Raw genomic sequence first — 24,738 nt, 5'->3', positions numbered from 1 at the left:
GCAAAATTCTGAATCATGAGCTGAAATAATTTCATGAAACCGCATTTGATGTTTCCTAGTTTTTGACTGTAAGCATCAACATATCTTACATATTCAGAGTGGACAAAAGAGCCTATATAATGAAAAATAGATATATAAGGGTTCTCAAAAATGAAATCAAAACATAATTTATCTACTGACCCATAGGGTAAGGAATGTGAAGGAAATATTTGATATGTATTTCTTGTTCTCTCAATGCACTGATTATATCTCTTGCTCTCACTTTCTCACTCTTACTCTGGCTCTCTCCTTGTCTTTCATTTCTGATATAAGCTAAAAATAATTTCAGAGTGGTTTGGATTTGGAGTGAAGTAGGGCATAGTAGGTGGTTCTCTTTTTTTCTTCCTTTTTATTGTAGAACTACTAATTTAAATGTGTGAAAATTCTCATTTAGTAGATCTACAATGGTAAAATAAAATTTTAATAATGCCAAATTACCACTAGACCTGCACAACAGGGAGTCTGCAACTTCCAATTTTAGAGAGTTAGCTTGAGGCACTAAGAGATTGTCTCTTTTCATATATTTAGTATAATATCCATTCAGAGATTATGTTTGAATCTAGATCTTTCCAATAGGGCCAGTACTATCTGGTTACTACGGGTTCCCAGCTACGATACACAACTTTTTTCATGAGAGTCTATGGATCACTGAAAAGGCTAGATAGAGAGGCCTGGAGTATAGAAATAAATCAATTAGTTCTATTTTATATTTTATCATAATAATACTTGTAAACTTCAATGATCCCTGATTTTGCCATTGTATGGGGCAGCTTGGTGGTGCAGTAAATAGAATGAGGCTGGTTCTGTAGTCAAAAAAAAAAAAACTCATTAAGTTCAATTCTGGTTTCAGACATTTATTAGCTTTGTAATCCTTAGAAAGTTGGGGCAGTAAACATAACAATTCAGTAAATTAACAGTACATTGTTGATGTGATAATAATAGGATCATAGATTTAGAGACAAAAGGCACATTAAATAAAAATATAGTCTAACAACCTAATTTTAACAATGAGGAAAGTGAAGTCCAGATAAGTGAAATTACAGATAAGTGAAATTACTTATTCAACGTCTGATCAGAAAGAATAAGAATAATAATGATTGATGTTATGGTGTTATTAGTCCTGATTTTTTAGATGAGAATACTGAAATAGACAGAGGTTAAATAATTTTCCCAAAGTTATACAGCTAATGAGTCAAAGCCAGCTTTGAACTCAGGTTTTCCTCATTTCAATCCCAACACTTGATCCATTGCATTTTCCTCTAAGGAAGTGAGCAACACAATCAGCATTTTAATCCAGTTCCTCTGATTTTAAATGCTTCATTCCACTATGAGTGGATCATTTGTCAAAAGAACATACTCAACTCTAGTATAGCCAAGTTTTGTAAACATATAAGATGTTTTGTGTTTGTATTTGTGTGTGTGTGTGTGTGTGTGTGTGTGTGTGTGTGTGTGTGTGTTGGGATACATACCTCTCCACACACGTATATAGATATAGATATAGATACTTATTTATCTATATCTATAGGTAATACTAAACATATTATATATACTAAATATATAAACACTATAAAGATATAAACAACTTATAAATATATAAACTATAAGTAATGTTTTACTTATCTAGTACATATACTATTACCCACATTAAAGTTATTAAGAAACCTTTTTTTGAATCTTTATATAGAATAAAGTTTTTGGATCATTACTCCCACATCTGTGACAAACATATATAGCCAGATTCAATCAAATAAACTCAGTAACCCTTCTTTGCCCTTACTTAAGAATTCCAGTTGTATTAGCAGTCTATCAAATGCATTCCATTTGAATAATGATAAATGTTAATAAGTAACTTAGAGTTTATGTAATTTATAGATTTAATTTAAAAGAACCTTTTAAAAATGAAACTATTCTTCAGTAATCCTTTTGAAAAGGTCATCTTAACAAATCAGAAATATAAATTAAATGAACAGTGGTGGGAGGAAAACTAATGAATTCACTGAATAAGCTATACCACAGTAAACAAATAGTTTGATAGGGAAATTATTTCCTTATCTATAGAAAGGGCTTTTGGAATAAATGTTCTCTAAATAAAGTTCCTTTTCAACATGACATTTTATGATTTGACAATGATGATTTTGCATGTGAAAAAAATTCTTAATGCTCTAATGAGTTCTTTTTTTCCCTACTTTATTCCAAAATCTTTGTTTCTACATCACTGAATTTGGTTATTAATGAATTCTCACCCTGGCTTATCTTTCACATTTTCTTTGACTCAGTGTAGACAAATGTTCAGGGTCCAACAATGTAGCAGGTGTGGAATCACACATCTTCTGTCAGCCTGGGAGGTTTAGGGGGGAAAGGGATGGAAAAAGATAGTTGTAATAGAATTTGGCCTCTAAAAAGTGAATGTCATCACTTTCCATTCAGTTTCTTCATCCTTTATATTTAGTCAGGAAGGCAGACTGCTTAGGAAGAGATATTTATCTCGATTCAAGGGGAGGACACATCCTTGCATGCAGAAATGTGGATGAAATCTCTGTGAAGAATGACACTAATGTTATTCCATTTCTGTGGCTTCCTGGAGACCATTGCCTTTTTCCCTTGGGAAGGCCAAAGACTTTATTGACACAGGGCTTTCAACAGCATGGAAATGTATGACCTAATACTTAACACTTCATCATTCTTTGCTTTGGATAAGCAGACATATTCTCACATTTGGTATCTCTCTAAATCTGGCTTAGTTGACTAAAGAAAAGAGGGCAGGGCAAGATGACAAGACTAAGAAAAAGTATAGAACAAGTTTGTATTGCTTGTCTGTCTTTGTGAAGTATAAGAGATTGCTAAACTTATTTAGCTCGTAGAGAAAGAAATGGTATCAGGACTTTGCATCTCTGGGTATTGTCTACACACTGATGTTAGAGAATATAGATGGAAGGATTCGACTATATGTCTGATTGTGGCATAGGACATTTAGTATCATACAATCCAAAACCCAATGTATTTTGGAATATAGCAGAATGATTGTAGATAGTCATTTGCCAAATAATATTGACAATCCTGTTTTCCACTTTCTTTGATGAAAGAAGCTCACTTCAGCGAAGAAAAAATTATAAATTCTTGGAATCCAGTGTTTCTTTTCTTCCTTGTGATAGGTTGTGTTGATATAGTAAAGGCTAATATGATTGCCCCAGAATTATCTCTTTGCATTTCCCCAGTTCAATTATAGTTAAAAAAAAAAGTTAATAAGAAATTCAAGTAAAGTAGATTTTATATTAATCATTAACACAAATATTAATTATATTTACATTAATAATGTCCTTAATTTCCACAGGAAAATAACCTTGTTTGAATATTTTAAAAATATATCAATTATTTCATATTCAAGCGAAATCTGCTCTATCTTCTTTTGATAGTACACCTGTAGCTATGCTACTACAATAAAATCTATGATTCTTAAGTTTGAGGGGACAATTTCAGAGGCTGGAGAGAAGATCAATTTCTCGTTTATTCCTCAGTTATTGGAAACGAATGCTCTATAAATAAATAAATAAATGCCTTCAAAGTATTAGAACCATGTTATCAAAATATGAAAAAAACAGAGCTCAATATAGAGTTTCAAATGAGAGCTTATGATGATGGATAGGTCCTCTATTGTGCTTCCTTAGCCTCTCAAAGCTCTTCCTGTGTCATTACTTACTACATCTATGAAGGACAGGCAGCAATTAATCAGCAGCAGTGATCTTTTTCAGAGTATACTTTGAGAGAGTTTTGCTTTCTTCTTATTGTCATTTATCAACAAAGTTTTGCCTTCATCAACAAAAATTTGCCTTTTAACTTGTCTCTGAAGGTTCTAAAAGAATTGATTGACTAGATTGCCACAGCAGAGTCAATCTCTTTTCTGAAATCTTTTTTGAAATTATAATTGATCCCTGGAACAACTCAGCCTTGGCACACATTCAAACACATCAGCTGGTTTAGACATATGTTGCCATTAAATATGCAGTTAGATAGTATAGTGGACTAGTCCAATCTCAGTCACTAATTGTATGATTTTGGGGCAGGTAACTTAACCACTGCCTGCCTCAGTAGCCTTGTCAATAAAATGAGATAATATTACCTAATTTCCATGCTTGATGTGAAAATAAAATAATATATTTTCAAAGTGCTTTATAAATCTTAAAGCATTATGTAAATATTAGCTATTAGTGCAGTTTTCTGGATGGGAAGGTACCAGGTAGTTTTTCATAATTAGCTAAAGAATAAGTAAGATATACTCAATAATCTTGTTTTGTAAGGGTAGGCAGGCAAATTCTCCATTGCAGATATTAATAACTCTCTTAGAAGAAACTGCTCTCATACTTCAGGGAAGTGAAGTCCAGTAAGGCTTCTTTGCAAAATTTACTTTGGAAAAGGATGGAAATGTACTGGATTTTTATCAAATGTTATAGTTTCAAGATTCTTTGAAGAAAAAAATGGATATATATATTTACATATATATGTAACAAACTAACTATATGTAATACAATATTTCTTTCACTAAGGAAGGAAATCTTCCCAAATGGGCAACAAGTAAAAAAGGGGCCCAGTACCACACACAAACCTTGGTTCATCATCAAGACCTTCTTCTGCAGACAGAAATCCATTTAACAATACTAACTCAAGTTGGAAGGCAGGCTACAACATCATATGTCATGAGAAAAATATCACCTATAACAGCATGAAATCTCTCCAGATGATAATTCATCAAAGAAAAAAAGAAACATACATAACCCATTTTACTTACTACTAGGACAATGCAAAAAAAATACACTTTAGAAATTCTCATCAGAGTTTTAAACAAGATTTTCTGATTATTAGTTTTTATTAACTAGAGCACTCCATATTGCAGAATTTCAAGTAAATGAAGTCTATTATAAATATTGCACATAAGTCTGGATCAAGGGAAGAATAGCAAAAATACACTGAAGGCATTTATGAGAAACTTTGTTTTTAATTATAGAAAACATTGATAAGAGTTAAATTCAAAGAGCCTTACTCTAATAAATCATTTCATCTACATTTTTTTCCAGGGTTTTGGTAATCCATCTGGTGAATACTGGCTGGGAAATGAGTTTATCTTTGCAATTACCAGTCAGAGGCAATATTCTCTAAGAATTGAGTTAATGGACTGGGAAGGAAACCGGGCATATTCACTGTATGACAGATTTCACATAGGCAATGAAAAACAAAATTATAGGTAAGTACTCAAACTATTATATTGATTTTATTTAGCTTATTACAAGTTCTCATTGCATTGCAAAATTCATACTGCAAAACTATGTCTTGTCCTATGAAGTATATTTTAATCCCCCAAAGGCAAAAAGGGTGTCTTTTTTTATTTTTTCCTGTATTTCTCATAAGAGTTAGCAAAGTGATGTGCACAAAGTAGATGTCTAAGATGTATTTTTAACATTATTTTAAAAAAACTAAAAATTAATGAAAAAGAATAAATTTCAAAAATATATACTCAAATGAATATATGAAATAACAAGTAAAACAAATCACAAAGATAAATGGAAATTCCTATAGAAAACCCCTAAAGTCCTATAATAATAACAGTAACTATGACAAGATAAATTCTAGATCAGATCATGAATATATCAGATGTAACATTCAAATGATCTGATTATTTCTTGCTTAGAAAAATAACAAAGCAATCATTAATATTCAGTGACCTTAAGGAACCTACTTTTTTTTTCTTTTAACAACAAAAACCTGTCTACTCTTTTAGCCTACTCCTTTCTTCTTATGAATTGCTGTAGTGATCAGCAGGATGTGAGGAAAAACATGTCAGATTTGTTTTGTTAAAATGGAAGGCTCCACATGGTTTAAGAAAGTTTGCATACAAAACTTTAAAAAATTAAATCAAACCAATGGAACTAGAATGTCTAAATAATAATAATAAATAATTATATAGTATTTTTAGGTTCACAAAATAATTTACAAAAAATAATTCATTTTAACCTTGCAACAAGGATCTCTCTTATTCCAAGAGAGAGAATTTTTATCCCTATTCTACAGAAGCAGAAACTGAGTCAGATAGATTAATTGACTTGCTCAGGATCACACATTCATTATCACAATCTGTATTTGAGTTCAGGCCTTTCTGAGCCCAGGCTCAGTGCTCTATCTGTTGTTCTATTTGTCTGTCGTTCAATTGTTTCCTAAGTCATGACTGACTCTACATGATCCCATTTGGGATTTTTCTTAGCCAAGATATTATAATTATTTCGTTCTCCAGTTTACTTTACATGCAGGAAAGCTGAGGCAAACAGAGTTAATTGACTTGACTAGTCACATATCTAGTAAAATGTCTGAGACCAGATTTGAACTGACACTAGGGTTGGCTTACTATTTATTGTGCCTTCTTGCTGCCCTTATTCCACTTACTTGAAGTAAATAATTTCAATGGGGAAAACCAGTTAATTTTGAAACATAGATTAACATGTTGTCAAATTAGTGTACATTTGAAACAATCCTGCATTTGAAGTCAAAAGATTTGGATTCAGATCTCAATTCTATCACTTGCTACCCTTGTAATCCTGAGCTCAACACTTAAATTCTCTGATCCTTAATTTCCTCACTTAACTTCTTAATTTCAGACTAGATTACCTCCAAGATCTCTTACAATACTAAATCCATGATCTACTATTTGACTATGAAATTCTTGAGAACTCAGACTATTTATTGCATTCCTTTATCTCTAGTGTTTAGCATATAATCGATGCTTTATAAATGCTTATTGAATGACTGATCACTTTGAATTTACAGATGACTCTCAAAATACCAATCACTTTCTAGAACAATATATTACTGGAGTTTATTTTATAAACATTGAACTTTATTAGCAGTCTGGAGATTAGAGAATTCTTCTTAATTAACTAGTTTACTAACTGTCACTGGCAATTGGTATCTATTTTCAGCATTTCCCTTTTCTTTCCAAAAATATAGTGAATCTCAATTTTAGGGAGGTTGCATAATGTGGAGAAAATAGCATGGAGCTAGATGCCAGGAGAATTCGGGCTTAGTTCTGGCACTGTTATTAACAAACTGGGTGATTCCTTCCATAGGCACTGTACCTCAGCTCTCAGGGAACTCAGTGAAGGAATAGATTGGATGTCCACTTCAGTTTCTTTTGGTGCTGGCCTTTAGATAAAATTGCACAACCCTTATTGTAAACTCTATTCAGTCATTAGGGGAATATAGTTTTCACATACTACAAAGTGTTTACTCACTGATTCAAGGAAAGCAGAGTAATAGCTTGCAAAGTACAGCTAAAATCTTGTAATACTTTTTTTTTTAGCCAATGTAGACATAACTTCATGGTTCATTTATTTCTGGTGCTTGTTTGACTTTTGAAGCCATACTACTCATTGGAGGCTCTCTATGCATCTATTTTTTTTTCATAGGCACAACTCCCATTTTGTTTTAATACATTACTTATGGGATTGGGCCTTTGAAGGACAAAATTATCATTTTCATAACAACTTGTGATGATGTCATCACAACAGAAGATTATAGTCTCTAAGGAGAAATAGATCCAAGGAGCAGATGACCTCATAGAATGGGAGAAGATCGTATTATGTTCTGACGAGAGAGAGAGAGAGAGAGAGAGAGAGAGAGAGAGAGAGAGAGAGAGAAAACGAGAAAGAAAGAGAAAGAGAGAGAGAGAAAGGAAATGAGGAAGTAACCAAGAATGAGAAATGTTCAAAATTCTTTTGAGCATTTGTCTTTTAAGGACATTTCTTAAGAAGACCAATTTGACAGAAAAATTTACAAGAATAAAAATAAAATGCTCCACAGTTTAAAACATCTAGATAATTCAGTCTCCTCTGTTATGAAAGGAAGGCCAAAAAGTTTTACATGGATTATACAGATTATAAAGATTCTGTGCTCCTAAATACCTTGATATGGAAGTAATAAGTGTATATTAATTTGTTTTTATATTAATTGGTCATTTTAATTGAAAAGTAGGTATTTTATATAATTTAACCCAATACAATTCTAAATAATTCAATATAAATTACATATTCATTGGCTAGGTGATTTTTTAATGTAATAAATTTTAAAATTTATGGAGATATATTTTAATCAAACCACTATGAAATAAATGTATCACATGTTAAGCATCCATATGATTTGTGATATAGTATTCATTTCCCTCAAATATAGAATGTGAAATAGATAACATCTCCCCTAATACCTGAATCTATAAATGAATGCTGTATCTCTTTCTATCTGATGTCACCTGTGTCTATGTATCTCTCAGCTGCTTAGAGCCAACAATGACTTTTGGGGGATGGCTGTATGAGTAGTTTACAAAAGATAAGTGTTTCTAAACCTTTTGACTCTATTTTGGTTAACTCTGGAAGGTGAAGATGAGGCTAGGTAGAAATCTGGCTCCTTTGCAGCACTGATTAGAAAAAAAACTTCACTCTAGAAGACAGAAACAGAATTTATGAAACACTAGTTCATGGTCTGAGTAAGACTGGAAACAATTTGGGGATTAACCATCTAGGATCCATATGACAGACTATTATAAAGCACCTTGTTATAATGGAAATTATAGTGAGCTCCACTAGCAATCAGGAAATTAGAGAACTGGTATTGACTTTAACCCTAACTTGCTTTGTGAGCTTGAACATATGAATTAACCTCTTTTGGCCTCAGTTTCCTCATCTGAAATATAAACATGTTGATCCAAATAAGGTGATATCTCTTCTAGTTCTAGTATTGCATGATTTTGTTATTATTTGAAAACATATTGTATGTGTTACCACTCAATATTAAGTAAACCAGTATTTTTAACTAGAATTCCCTTCCCTTAGCTCTTTACCTAAATAGAGGTATGCCTTTTTGTATGCTTGACAAAGTTTATTTCATACCTTTCACTATATTTTTTTTTTCTGAGCCTCTGGGCCTTATGGTTCTGGCTAGAACCAGTAGCAGATGTAAGGAGAGCAGTTATTTTTTTCCTAAACTTCTGGCTTGATGAGGATTAAAAAAATAAAGTATGACTGGGACTTTCATGGTTATTTTTATTCTCCTGAGATTTTCTAGTTTAAGTTGCCTAAAGCCAGTAAGGAATTTGGGTTATTGTCCACTAATACTTCCAGTTTACGGGAGATTGGTTTTATTTACTTGAATTTTGTTCTAGTTGTTGTTAATTCCTGTGATTTGTTAAAAGATATTTTCATCAGCAGAAAAATAAGTTTTAAATCAATTGAATAGATCAAAATTCTCAGTAGAAAAAAAAAGGAAGCTGTACTGAGGAGATATTCTTTCCCTGTCTTGGGAAGAATGGATGGTGGTAGAGGCAGAAACGCTTAGCACTTTTACCTCCATTTTTTTTTTCATAAATTTTATTGATGTGTTCTTTCATTGCTTCAGTTTTCTCCTTTGTTCTTCATCATCATCTTCTCAGAAAATTATCCTTAGTGACAAATTATTTTTAAAGAAAAATAAGAAGAATATAAGAACATTAGTAAAATTGATCAATGCATTGTAAAAAAAAATTCAGATAATATAGGAAGTGTTTTAATTTTGTCCATAGAATTTCTAACTATCATCAAACATATTTTTAGAAATGAACATTATATAACCCTGGAAATTAGCAAATTTCCTTAGGAGCACAAAATGAAAAAGAAAAGTCTGATGGCTTTGAATAATCTGTTAGCTCTTAGTTGATTGTGACTTTCATAGACTCTCTTTTTCTCTGCTGAACACATGTGCTTAGGTACTGAAGAGTTAGTGACAATTTAGAGGGTTCGATTTTCTAAAATTAGTGAAAAGTAGTGCTTTTCAACCTGGCAAACTATAGCTCTCTACCCCTTAAAGAATGAAATTCCTACTCCTTTTAGATGCTTTACAGAGTATGGCTCTTCTAACTTTCTACAATATAGTGAATCCATAGGAAGAAGGGAGAGAGGAAGGAAGGGAAGGGGAGAGAGAGAGAGAGAGAGAGAGAGAGAGAGAGACAGACAGACAGACACACACACACACACAAAGGGATAGAGAAGGAGGATGAGGAGGAGAATCCCACTATATATTAGACAGCTAGGTGACACAGTGGATAATGCTAAATCTGTATTCAGGAAGATCTGAGTCTTAGCCACTTAGATATCTCATATACTAATCAGCTCTGTGATTCTAAGCAAGTCACTTAATCATATTTGCCTTTGCTCTTCATATTTCTTCATCTTTCCTCCTTCTACAACCTTTAAAGCCTTTTTTCAATGGTCCTCCAATACTCTGAGATCTATTAACACTGAAATTTTTGCTGTTCTGCACACAAGAATTTTCATCTCCCAATTCTAGCCACCTTGCCCTCCCCTCACACATAAATTTCTTTTCATCCTCATCTTTACCTCTTGACTTTTTGAAGTTCCAGGTAAATTCTACATATTTTTTGAAAGTTCTTTAATTCCCCTTTACTGTTCTTACTTTTTTGTCCAATTTACCCTCTATCTTTCTTAGTACATAGTTATTTGTATATTGTCTCTTTTGTTAGTTTGTTGTGAGCTCCTTGAAATCAGGAATTTTTTTTTTCTTTCTTTGTATCCCCAGCATTTAATGTTATAACAAGTACATGACAGCTGCTTAATAAATGTTTGTTAATTGACTAACTGGTTATGACCCAAAAGTACTCCTATTCTGTTTTGATGCAACCAATTTGCATCATCTATTTTCCTTTTTTGAAAAATTTTGTAAATGAGTTAATATTCTAAATCTTTGTTGCTTTTGGTTGCCATGTCTCTTTGCTTCGCAAGTGTATCAAAATTTGCTAAGGTTTTTTAAAGACTAGTTTGGTTTCATCACTATGACAATTGATATGTTTTTACCTTTTATATGAAAATAGTATAATCATTGTCTATATCTTTTTATTCATCCATAGTTATCTTTTCATGCTGTGGATATAAGCACCAAAAAATGAAACAATCCTTGCCCTCAAAAACCTTAATTACATTCTCTTAAGGTGATGCCAGAAAAATACAAAGAAATAAATATAATCCATAAATAAAGTTAAGCATGTTAATTTTAAAAGAAAGAATGACTTAGGACCTTTGTCATTATTTCACTTTTAGAGCAGCCATACTGTTTGGATCTCACTACCATGATAAATTGTATAAATCTTTCTGATTGTAAAAGAAAACAATCTTCCACTCCTCTCTCACATTTTCAAAACATGGGTGTTAGACATGATTTGCAAAATGAACTTTCCATGGTCTCGTTAAAAAATCATATTCTTGTTTTTTTTTTTTATTTAATAGCCTTTTATTTACAGGATATATTCATGGGTAACTTTACAGCATTAACAATTGCCAAACCTCTTGTTCCAATTTTTCACCTCTTACCCCCCCACCCGTCCCCTAGATGGCAGGATGACCAGTAGATGTTAAATACATTAAAATATAAATTAGATACACAATAAGTATACATGACCAAAACGTTATTTTGCTGTACAAAAAGAATCAGATCTGAAATATTGTACAATTAGCTTGTGAAGGAAATCAAAAATGCATATGTGCATAAATATAGGGATTGGGAATTCAATGTAATGGTTTTTAGTCATCTCCCAGAGTTCTTTTTCTGGGCATAGCTGGTTCAGTTCATTACTGCTCCATTGGAAATGATTTGGTTGATCTCATTGCTGAGGATGGCCTGGTCCATCAGAATTGGTCATCATATAGTATTGTTGTTGAAGTATATAATGATCTCCTGGTCCTGCTCATTTCACTCAGCATCAGTTCGTGTAAGTCTCTCCAGGCCTTTCTGAAATCATCCTGTTGGTCATTTCTTACAGAACAGTAATATTCCATAATATTCATATACCACAATTTATTCAGCCATTCTCCAACTGATGGACATCCATTCAGTTTCCAGTTTTTAGCCACTACAAAAAGGGCTGCCACAAACATTCGTGCACATACAGGTCCCTTTCCCTTCTTTATAATCTCTTTGGGATATAATCCCAGTAGTAACACTGCTGGATCAAAGGGTATGCACATTTTGATAACTTTTTGAGCAAAATCATATTCTTGTTAAAGAAAATATCTCTCCCTTGTTTAACCTCTCCCATAATGTGTCTCAGTATTTTTAACAGCATGCTCAACATCTACTTTTGCAATCTCTTTTTTCAAAAGATGTGCGTGTAAGAATATTATGTCTGATTTTTAAGTTGGGACAAAGAAAATACATATTATGAAACTAATCACTGGGAAGAAGTCATCATTCTTACTCATAACTTCGCAAGGTTAGGATTTTCATTTTAAAGTAGTAATCTATAAAGGAGTTAAAATGCCCAATTGGCTTAGTTGTTTCAGCATCATTTGAGAGCCTGGACTATAAATGGGTGATTCTCAGTGAACCATTCATTCAAAGGTGACTTTTTATCAGCTATAGATGACACCAAGGGAGTTGAAATATGTTTAAGAGATTGTTGATATTTTTGAAAAGGGTCTTAGTGCCACATCATTCATTTTGGCACTTATTATTTTCCCTGTATATTCTTAGAAAACTGAAGGAATCCTGCAAAGAATGTTTATTTTATTTTGAACTAAAAACAATGTATCACTGTAGAGTCTAATTCTGAGATCTTTGGAACAATTATATTATTGACATAGATTCCATTAAAATGTTTTCTATACTGAATATAATATATTCTGTCAGTGTAAGTCCTTCAGCTAAGTTGTTGCACCTAGAGATAACAGTATGGAGATTCTCTATTTTCTTTGGAGGCAGAATTTACAACTAGTTTGTGTGTATTGTGCAAATTTCATGTCAAGTTGAGAAACATTGGAGTCTATATTTCACAGGGGTTTTGAAACTTGGGTCACTTGCAACAATATTTTCAGTGTCAAGAGAGCTTGAGAAAACCTGCTAAGTGGATAAACTTATTTTTCTTTAATTCCTCAACATATTTGGATTTGCAACTGAATAGACACTCATGAAAGAAAGTTGAAAATGTCAAAACTTGAATATAGGCAAGTGTACTATGTGACAAGAAATACTTATAACAAAAAAAAAACTGCTTAAAATTTCTTTTTTTAAAAGAAGGATTTATCTTAAGATCGAGGTATCAAGCCTTCATTCACTGCTTTTCTCTTATTATTCATACTGAGGTGCTTCTCTGCCACACCTTCTATTTCTATTATATGAGCCCGGTTATTATATTATATCAGCCAAGTTGCCTGACTCTTACAAACATAATTAAATATCTATATGATTTAATGGGAGTAACATATCCAAATCAAGGAAGTACACATCCCAACTACAAAACAAATGATTATAGAATTAGAACAGAGGAAATTTAAAAGTTATTTACTACAATAGTTCATAAACATTTTGGTCTTAGGACTGCCTTTATATTAAAAAAGATATTGTGGACCCCTAATAGCATTATTTTATGGGGGTTATAAATATGAATATTAACCATATTAGAAATAAAACCCAATAAATTTTAAATGTGATTTTAAAATAATAATAAGCTCATTTCAGGTTAACATAAAATATGTTAAGAAAAATAATCATATTTTCTAAAACAAGAAAAAAACTTTATTAAAAAGGTGCTATTTCACAGTTTTGCAAATCTTTTAAATGTATGGTTTAATAGAAGATAATAGGATTCTCATATCTACTTGTATATTCAATCCATTGATAGGTGTTGTTTAGATTGAAGTGTGTGAAGAAAATCCAGCCTCACATTAATATATAGTTGAAAAAAGAAAGACTATTTTAATAGGCAAATGATACTCAAAAATGAAAGAGTCTCAAGGCCTTCAAATACTACTTTAAGAACTGGGATTTAATCCAAACCTTTGATTTTTACAGATGAAGGCAAACATAGTTAGTCAATGACAAATAAAGATTAGAAAACAATCATCTAACTTCCAGGGTACAGTATATAGTGCATTGGACTTAGAATAGAAAGACTCATCTTCCTGAGTTCAAATCTAGTTTCAGATTAGCAATGTGATCCTGGGCAAGTCACTTAAGCCTGTTTGCCTCAGTTCTGAAAATGTGAAATGAATGGAAGAAGAAGGTGGCAAACTACTCCATTATCTTTGCCAAAAATACTTCAATGAGCTCACAGAGTTGGATACCATTGAAATGATTGAAGAATAATAACCTCAGACTTTAGTACTTTTTCTACTACTTCATACTAAACAAATAAACTTCATACTAAACAAACTAAACTACTTCATACTAAACAAAAATGAAAATATATTTATTAAACAGAGGGCACTCTGCTAAACACAGAGGATACAAATACAAATAAGGAAGGTAGTCTCTGACCTCTAGCAGCTTACATTTTAGTAGGAAAAGACAGCACCTAAAGAACACTAGAGGGCAGAGGGTATGTGAATGCCAACATATATTGAAAATGACTGAGAAGTTATGTGGATGGAGACCTGGTTCTGGGACTCTTCTATCTGAGCCTAGGATTCATGTGAGAAGGAGCAGAATCCAGGTTTTCTAGAGGAAGATGGCTGAGGAGGATGGAAAGTATGGAAGAAGCATGATTTAACAAGTCTTACAATTGAAGTGGAGACTGATTCTGGAAATGACAAGCTGAAATCTCCCAAATAGCATTTTTTCTAAAATTCAGATTATTCCAAAAATAATTATCTTAGTTCAGTGGTATGAGCAAGGCAGAGCAAGAAGGATTTCTCACTTCCTTATCTTAAGCACTATGCTACAATTACCGAAGCCTGAGGTTGCCTTTTGACTACTTCAATCTAGTGCTTATTATAATGCACTTACAGTACACTGACTATTTTACTTTTTATGTGTACTGTATTCTAGACACTTTTTTTAAATGCTGTATTTCCAAAGTATTCTTTTTAAATTCAAATGCTTTACTTTTTTTTTTCCTATTGAACTTCCTATTGATATAGTTTGGGATTCTAAATCTATCATTCAAAGTATAGCCTTCCCAGCCTGATGTTATTTACAAATTTAATAAACATGACATTTATCTCTTTATTTGGGTTATTGATGCCAATTAATGTAACAGAAGCAACAAGAGATTTGGGACAATCCATGGAATACCCCCTCCAAAAATGATTAATTCTTTCTGTTTGATTCTATCCAACCAACTTTGTTATTATGCTTTTCACAATTAAGCATTCTTAGTATTTCATTACAGAGAAAATGTAAATTCTTCCCATGGCATACCAATTCACTGATACCTGTGCAAAAATCAAACAATTAGAGTACTAACAGCTAAATTCATTTTTGAAGACAGTCTTAAGTATGAGAAAACATAACAAAGTGGAAAGGAAGCCATTTTTGAATCAACAATACTTGGGTTCACTGTCCACCTCTGAATCTAAGTAAGTCATTAACTTTTTGTTGTCCCAGTTACTTCTAATATTTTGATTGTTTAACATTTGATAAGTCAGCACAATGAACAGAATGCTGAAACTGAAGTCAATTCCTGCCTCTGCTACTTATTAGCTGCATGATCCTGGCAAGTCACTTAACCTCTTTTCACATCACTTTTCTGCTTTATAAGATAAGGATAACAATAGGACCTTCCTCTCAGGATTGTTGTGAGAATCAGATCAATTAATATTTTTTAAACACTCTGCAAACCTTAAAATTATACATGCTTTTATTAGTGTACACAATGGGGCTGGAACTTGCTTCCTAGAGGTTGGAACAACATCTAGACCAAGATAAACGATTTGAATTTCAGTGTCTTCTCCCAAATTTACAATGCTATCTCGGAGATCCTTTTTTTTTTTCCTGAGGCAATTAGGGTTGAATGGCTTGCCCAGGGTCACACAGCTAGGAAGTGTTAAGTCTAAGGTTACATTTGAACTCAAGACTTCAGGGCTGGTGCTCTATCCACTGTACCACCTAGCTGCCCCTGCAATGCTATCTCTACAAATGCAAAAGGAAGTCACATAAGGATTGAGTATCACAGTTTTTGAAATATCTCCTGGATTGCTAGGAATAAAAGAACTTTACTGTTTTTAAAAGCAATTGTCTTCTTTTTCCTTCTGATATTCTGTTGGATAAAACAGATCCATCTATCTATATCTGTTCAGTGATAATATTATTCAGCTATCTAGAGATCATTATCATTTCCTTAATTCTTACCTGTATGAATTTAACACTTGTAATTCCTTTTTTTTCCCTCTGTTATTTGTTTTGGACTGAACTCATTTAGATCTCTTATCTATATCATGCATACAACTACGACAAAATATTTTGTCTTACACATACAACCAAGCACTTTGTAATAATTCCATCAATTGCATCATGCAATAAGTAACCATTTCTATCTTCATTTTTGTAATATTGACAGTTACTCAGAAATAAACTGAGAGCCACCACCACAGAAGAATCTCTGTCATGTCATCTCCTACAGGCAATCAAAATGCATAGTACTTATCTTATACACACAGATATACAAATATATAGATCTTTCAACCAAAGTTATTATAATCTAAAGACATGGTATCTTAAAACAAATCTCTTTTCCTGTGATAAGGAAGAAATAATTTTTGAAACATTATTCCAACAATGGCTAGACCATTTCCACTGGGAATTTCCCAACAGAAAGAACACATCTCTTGAAATAGGTCCTGTAATAAATCTTAATGTTCTAATGTAGATTCTCAAATATTTATTTCAACGTGTTATTCCATAAGCTATTTCTTTAAATCTTTCTCTTCTGACAATGACAAACATATTTCTAGCCTTGTAATCAATGCACTACAATACAGTTTGAGGGGGTTATGAAAGAAATGACATTGAACACATTTCAAAACCAGAAAAATGTTCAATTTTAATTATAAAACATAATCTAATTATTTGTGTTTAAAAACTTATGTGTGAACTATCTCTTTACATAAATTATTTCAGTCAATGTCAGTATTCCTTCATAATGAATGCTTTTTATATCTGACAAATTTTTTAATGAGAAGTTATTTTGAGAGAAAGTAAAAGAATGTTGTTTATCCATAATGGTATATTTCCTACATTTTAAATTTAATCCATTATTCAATTCAGTGCTAAAAGTATTTTAAAGAGCTTCATGTTGATTTTCAAAACCATTGGATTAACCAATGTTTCTATGAGAATAATCAATATAATATAATGAAAAAGTACTAGATTTAAACTCAGGATAACTAAGTAGAAAATCTCACTATATATTACCTGTGTGACTTTGATCACTTAGCCTTTCTAATTCAGTGGTTATTCTGGTTGTTTGTGGTAATTTCATTGAGATATAAAGTGATTAAATAGGGCTCAGTTATGTCCCCCATTCACAGAAATGACTATAAACTTCCTCTCAGTCTCTTCATACCTTTTTCATTTTGCCAAACAAGGACATTATTATGTAGCAAAGTCACACCAATCATGACTTTGTTGAAGGGAAAACCCTCTCTTCTCTCCTTATAGAAAATTACTCAAAGATAATGAATTCATCATTGTAATTATAGATCATACCTTTTCATTTTGCATAAATTTGCTGGGGAAATTAGTCTTGCTATTCTCTATAGTGAGGCAGTAAGGTGGTACAATGCATAGAGCACTGAATCAGAGAGACAATTCAAATTTGACACTTCTTAGCTGTGTGATAAGTCATTTAACCCTGTGTGCAATAGTTTCCTCATCTATAAAATGAACTAGAGTAGAAAATGGCAAACCATTTCAGTGTCTTTACCAAGAAAACCTCAAATGGGGTCACAAAGTGATGGACATGACTAAAACCATTGAATAACAACAAATTCTCTATAATGGAAAGGTAAAATTCAAGCATTCGTTAAAAAAAAAAAAGATGCACATCCCTCTGGAAGTGCTTGGGAATATAATGTGAAAGATGAAATATTAAAACCTCATCTTATCTGTGACATATTTAACATGTAGGATTGCTTGCCATCTGGGGGAGGGGGTGGAGGGAGGGAGGGGAAAAGCCAGAACAGAAGTGAGTGCGAGAGATAATGTTGTAAAAAATTACCCGGGCATGGGTTTTGTCAATAAAAAGTTATAATTATGGAAAAAAATAAATATTAACTTAATTTCACACCTGTACAAAGAGTGGATTAGGCTAGATACATGGAAAAAAATTAAGAATTAAATCAAACAACCCACTTAAAAAAAAACAAACCTCATCTTAAACTTATGGAATCTTTTAAAGAGATTCATAATGACACATCTTTCACAAAATATGTAAGTTCTAGGTGATTTAAGGTTTTCATTTTCAATTATATTCAACATAATTTCATGAGTAGAGGTTTGGATACAGATAATTTGACTCAATATAAAGAAATCTTCCTAACAGAGATATTTACAAGTAAAGAGTGCACCTTTGGAAAATAGTGAGTTTATCATCACTAGAAGACTTCAAGTAGAGGGTACATGAGCTTGGGGCAATTTTGTTGTAGAGAGAATTCTGTTTCAGGTCAGTTGCTCTCTGAGATCTCTTCCAAGTCTAAGACACTATTATTTTATAATTATGAAAGCCTATTGCTTTCCATTATCTCCAATTGTTTCATGATATAGAATGCTGAATTAAATTTTAAAAAATCTTGATTTGAACCTTGCTCCAGATATTTACTTGCTAGGTATTTAAATTGACCAAGTCACTTAATTTTTAAATATTTCAGGACACTCACTAGGACTTATCTATGGAATCATAAGTAGGATTTTATCTGTTTGGGGGTAGGGAATTACCAAATAGGGTGATGATGAAATCATATATCTAGTGCACATTTATGTATTTCATATTGAAAACTGCTACATGTTATATACATGTAAGGTATAATATCTTATCTTTCCAACAAAATTTTAAGCTCCTATAAGACAGAGATGCCATTCATTTTTTTTTTACTCATAATACATTACAAAAAGAATTTGCCATCCTTTTTTATTATTGAAAAGGCTGAGCACTACTTTTGGGGGAAGATTAATTAAATAACTTGTTCTTTTTGATAGTCAAGTGGAAAATTTATCATTTTGTTCTGTTTTAATACTTTATCAGATTCTAAACAATTCTAATTATTTTTCCTTATCTCTTATGTATAGATAATTCACAACAGTTGTACTAGTATAAAAAGGATAATTTTAGGTAATGTAAGGGTTATGGTTTATTTGTTTGACCTCTGTCCAGACAAAATTATCTTGCTTCATCAGCAGTTACTGTGGTAACTAAGAGTGTGAATTTGAAAAGTCTGAAGTTATTGTTGTTTAGTCATTTTAGTCCTTTCTGACTGTGGCCCTATTTTGAGATTTTCATGGCAAAGATAACTGTAATGGCTTGCTATTTCCTTTTCCAACTCATTTTACTGATGAGGATCTGAAGCAAATATGGTTGAATGGCTTGTCCAGGTTCACACAGCTAGAAAGTATTTGAAGTCTTGAAGTCAAATACAGCAAATACTGCATATTTGAAATTGTCCATGTATGATTTGGACTCAAGCAAAGTAAGTCCTTAAGATGATTATGAAAGTTTGACAGCTACATTTACCCCCAAAAGCGGTTTGCTTTCTTAAAACTTTAGCTAAAAACCCCAGAAGTCTAGAACTAGATGAATAACTTTCTCTCAAAATTTATTTAGTTTGTAAGAATCTCTAAGAGTACCAAAATAATCAGAGGTCTTGTGCTTACACATAGAGAAAATCTAATTAAAAAAAAAAAACTATACTTTAGGGTAATATAAACAATGATACCCAACCCCCACCCCTACACACACACATCCCTTCATTTTCACCATGCATACATTCAGGAGAAACGATTTTAAATTTTTTTTTCATCTCAAATTTCAACTTATAATGGCTTAAAATTTTAATGACAATTTTTTTATATATCATCATTCACAAGTGAATGAAATCTCCCCCTGTCTCAGTAAATCATCCCTTATGATAGAAAAAAAAAGAAAGAAGATAGAAGGTAACTCGAGAGCAATTTAGCTAAGCTCACCAACACATCAGCTGAATCTGACAGTATATTAAATATTCTGTACATATAGTCCCCCCTATATTTCCAGTGTAGTGATGATGATGAATTTTTTCATTACTTCTTTGTGGACAAAATTTTATTTTTTGAATGCAACATTGTAAAATGCTATCTATTCTACACTTATACTTGATGTCTGGCATACTTTGTATGTGACATGAGGAACTTAGAGATGTTCCTGAACAAAAGTATTTATAAGTGACCATGTCACCAAGTCCTGTCACCATCAGTCATTGTTACCAGACCCTGAAGGAGAAGCATGGAGGTCATTTTAAATAATTGTAAAAAATGACAAACTAGTTCCATATGGCAGCAGAAAGAGTTCTCAGAGCTAAAACAAAAATCTGCTTGACTTGTCATTATCCAAGACTTTAGAGTTCAGAAATTTGAGCATCTGTCTGCTGTTTGAAAGATAATTTGTCCTAGTACAACTCCCATTGACTTGGGTAAGGAAGGAGAGTGTTACTGAGAATTGAATATGTGAGCTATGTGATTGTCTTTAATGTAAAGATAAAGATCACAGGAGGAAATGGATTTTGGTTATAGGCTTATTGTATTAGAAGGGGAAAAAAAGCATATCATCCCAAGTATAAATACTTCATTTATTAAAAAGACTCTATTGTAGTCATAGTAGCTTAGGAGACAATATTTAGTGGAATAAGCACTAGATTTGGAGAGATAAGATTGGGGTTCAATTCTTGCTAGTGTCTACTTTGTCTTTGGACTCTTGTCTGTGTACCTCAGTTTCTTCATTTACAAATGAGGGACTGGAACTAAAAGATCTTTCTGGTTTCTTCCAGTTGTAAATAATTGCTCCTATAAACTCACCGTTGGAAAAATTCATTCTGAAAACTTATTTTGATTACTAATTTTCTATACTTGTCATTTTTGTTTGTTTCTATTTTGGCTAGATCTCTTATTTCAGTGCCATAGAGACTCTCATGTGGACACTACACATATCAATATAGGCCAGTATCTGCTCTACAATTTATTCTTGGGTCACAGAGAAGTTAAAGTGATTTGCTCAGGATCACACACCCGCTATGTATCAGAGACAGGATTAGAACTCAGGTCTTCTTGACTCAGTCTGGATATATAGTGACAATGCCAAGATGCCTCTTTTATATGTAATACATAAACAAAAAAGATGCTACTTGATTTTATTATACATTATGAAAGAATCAAGGAAAATAAGAAGGTGGAATCACCTGTTGTATCTCTTTTATATAAGTATTTTTTTCTGAATTTTATAAAACCAATGAAGAAAAAAAGTTGGTTTTCAGAGTCATTGGCCCTACACTGCTCATAAATATTTTTTCTTAATTAGGAAGACTATGTTGAAAGGGTCAAATACCATGATTCTGGGTTTTGGCGGTTTGCTTGGTCACATCCAATTTTGTGTGTAACAGAATTTTGGCAGCTTCTTTCTGTTGTCTGTCATTAAGCCAGCTGCTTTGCTCTGGAGTGAATGTGTGGTTTGTATCTCATAACACATCATCTTTCATTTAAGCCACGTCTACACTGACTGGAAAGGGGTGTACAAAAATGAGAGTGTGGAGGAGGAACATTTTTTGCTAAGGTATTCTTTTTAGTGGCATATAATTTTGTGGATTCCAGTCTGATTTAAAGAGCATTTTTGCATCACCACATATAACAGGCTATTGGATGTATGGACTAAGCAACTAAAGATAATAGAGGTACACACACACACACACACACATATATATGTCATGCCATTCATTTTGATAAAAAATAATCTTACTTTTCTCTCTATTGCACAAGGCAAAATACTTGTACTTGACCCTCTCTTTACATGGACCAAATACCTAGATACAAAGTACAAAGATAATTAGAAATGGGTAAATCATGACTGTTAGAAAAAATAATTCATTAAATAATGTGGAAAATATAGAGAGGCAACACAGAGGTCTTGACTACTGCTCAGAGCCAGGAAGATTTGGGTTAAGTACTGACTGTATGTTTCTGGACAGGTCACTAAATCTATCAAGGCCCTAGATAACATTATGCAATAGAAATTCTTAACTCAGTGTCTAAGGGTTTGGGATAGATTTCAGGTGTATGTATGAAGTGGGAGGGGAAAAATACATCTGTACCTGTAACTAGAGTTTGGCCTTAAAATAATAATTTTTAAAAGATTGCTATTTTAAGAAGAGGTCAAAGGTCTCTTCCAGATTGCCCAAGTGGTCCATCACACACACATACATACACTAAAAAATATCTCTTCTTAGACCATAAGTTGTAACCAAAGTGGTGACTTGTGTTGGTAGTGTATACTTCATTAGAATTCCAATCATGGCCTGTGTCCAAATGGTGTGTTGGCTAATATTTTACAACAAGCTCACTTAGAAGAAAAAAATATATACATAATATGCTTTTCAGTTCATTATGCATTATTAACACTTTCTCTAAAAATTTATATTAAAAAGTTCAAAAAATTCAATAATCCAAGCCCTAATTATAAAATTTGCTAAGGAGATCTAAATTCTCACCTTGATAATTTAATAATTAACTCTTGCAAAGTAGTTGGAACTGACTTAATTTTACTAGTATATAAACAGCCTATCAATAATAACAGAATCTCTTGTTATTCCTATATTATGGGATAAGATTGTTATGACTTCATTGAAACTCAAATAGAGTTATAATTTTATATATTTAAATGTCTACCATATTTCCAGGTAGCGAATACACAGAATATCAGAAGTGAAGTTTTCTATTAAGACACCTTGTCTTGCATCTTTTTCCCCTCTTTCTATTCTAAAAATGTCATTATGGGCACATTATAGTATTTGTTATTTTGGTTTGGCATTCTCTCCCAGGTTATTATTTTTTTCTTTAGAAATAATTTTAGCTACTGGATTTTACTCAAAATATGTTTGCATTTTGAATGCATGCCCAGAGATTAGTAATTGAGCAAGGAGAACATTGCAAATAAATTAGTAAATAAAAAGATATATGCTGGGAAATTTTTCCTGCCTCCTCCACTTTAGTAGTACCTTCTACCTGCAGTATTGTTCACTGGGTAAATGCACTTGGGCATTCAGTGGAAGTTCAGTAGTCAGCAATAATAGCAAAGATATTACTTGAAATGAGAATAAAAATAAAATCAGGGGATATTTTGTATACCACTCATTTTGTAAAACAAAGGAATTAGATAATATATGCATTGATGAGTTAAATATGCAAATCTGCTATAAAATAATGCAATAGTGCCTTTGAAAGATCATTTCTGGGGCTCCACTCTTCAGCGATCATAATGGAATTTGCTGGAAGTCTAGATAATTAAATAGGGACTGAGGACCCATTTGTGGATATGCTAGGGATAGGTAATTTAATAAGAAAACATATTAAAAAGAAACATTTCAGGGGCAGGTAGGTGGTGCAGTGGATAGAGCACTAGCCCTGAAGTGAGGAGGATCTGAGTTCAAATCTGGCCTCAGATGCTTAACACTTCCTAGCTATGTGACCCTGGGCAAGTCACTTAACCCCAACTGCCTCAGCAAAAAAAGAAAGAAAGAAAGAATAATATCTGATGGTAATTAAGTTAACAAGGAAAGAAATTTGGGAGCTGTGTTGAATGCAGCAATGACTAAATACAGATAATCATTTTATATCAGGAATTTGCTTTATATTTTCTGGAGATGAATGAGTAATAAAGTACAATAACAATAATTGTATTTATCATCCTATTGTGTACAAAGTACTATTTGGCTATGAGTAATATATAAAGTTTAGATATGACATAGTTCTTGTTCTTTTTTCTTTTTAAGTTTCTTAGTTGAAAAATCAGAGTAAAAAAAAATTAGCCTGCACCTCCATTCTCACTCCCCCAAAGAGGTTTTGCTTATTTCATTTAAAATATACTATTTTCTTTTTACAGGCAATGGCTTTCTGGGAGAGGTGAGGAAGGGATAGTTGAGGATAAATATAATGAGTTAAATAGAATTTATCAAAAACATATTAGAATGCTTATCAACTGCTATATAATTTCATAAAATTGCTATTTTTGGTAAAGGGATCAGAAGTTATGTGATAGGTATATAATTTCAATGCTCTTGATATCTGAGTAGAGTTCTTAGAGGTTAAATGACTTGCTTGTGGTCACACAGCCATAGATAAAACTTCAACTGAAGTCCTTACTCCTACATCATAAATATTCAATATAGTATGGTAACTTTTACTCTACTACTATGATATCTAATATATTCATGTACTCTGGAATCTCTCTGGGATGTGGATATAACCATATATTCTCAAATACTATATTTATATAGCTTCTGTTAGGGTGTAATAAAAAGCAAACATTTTGAAGATAGTAATAGTAACAAATTAAGTGGCTGTTGTATAAGGGCCAGTGCAGCAAAGGACAAAGACAAATATATCACAACAAAGTTGGCTACTACATAATAATCTGTTTTTACTATCTTTCATTATAACATGTATCGAAAATATAAGCAATATGATTATTTCCTTCAGTGACAGAGATATTAAGTAATCTATGCCTGCTCAACCTGTACAACTCTACTCCATATCTTCCCTTAAATACATCACAAAAGGTTCACTTAGCCTTCTTTATTTTCTCATATCAAAACAAGGATACCTGTAATACATACAGACTTTCCTTTAGTTATCCTTTATTCTCATTCTAAAGTACATTTCTCTTTATGA

The 24,738-nt window shown here is 32.3% G+C and overlaps 1 protein-coding gene across 2 annotated transcripts in view; it reads left to right on the top strand.

The window, feature by feature from the left end:
* ANGPT1 (angiopoietin 1) overlaps positions 1-24,738 on the top strand; it is a 331,085-nt gene that overhangs the window by 272,154 nt on the left and 34,193 nt on the right. For both annotated transcript variants that reach the window (XM_031947117.1, XM_031947116.1), the window contains exon 7: positions 5,109-5,275. In XM_031947117.1, the coding sequence (XP_031802977.1) occupies positions 5,109-5,275 (167 nt within the window). The remainder of the gene's footprint in view (positions 1-5,108; positions 5,276-24,738) is intronic.

The sequence above is a fragment of the Sarcophilus harrisii genome, chromosome 1 (assembly GCF_902635505.1).
Source record: "Sarcophilus harrisii chromosome 1, mSarHar1.11, whole genome shotgun sequence".
Taxonomy (NCBI): Eukaryota; Metazoa; Chordata; class Mammalia; order Dasyuromorphia; family Dasyuridae; genus Sarcophilus; species Sarcophilus harrisii.
This window is presented reverse-complemented; position numbering and strand designations above follow the sequence as displayed.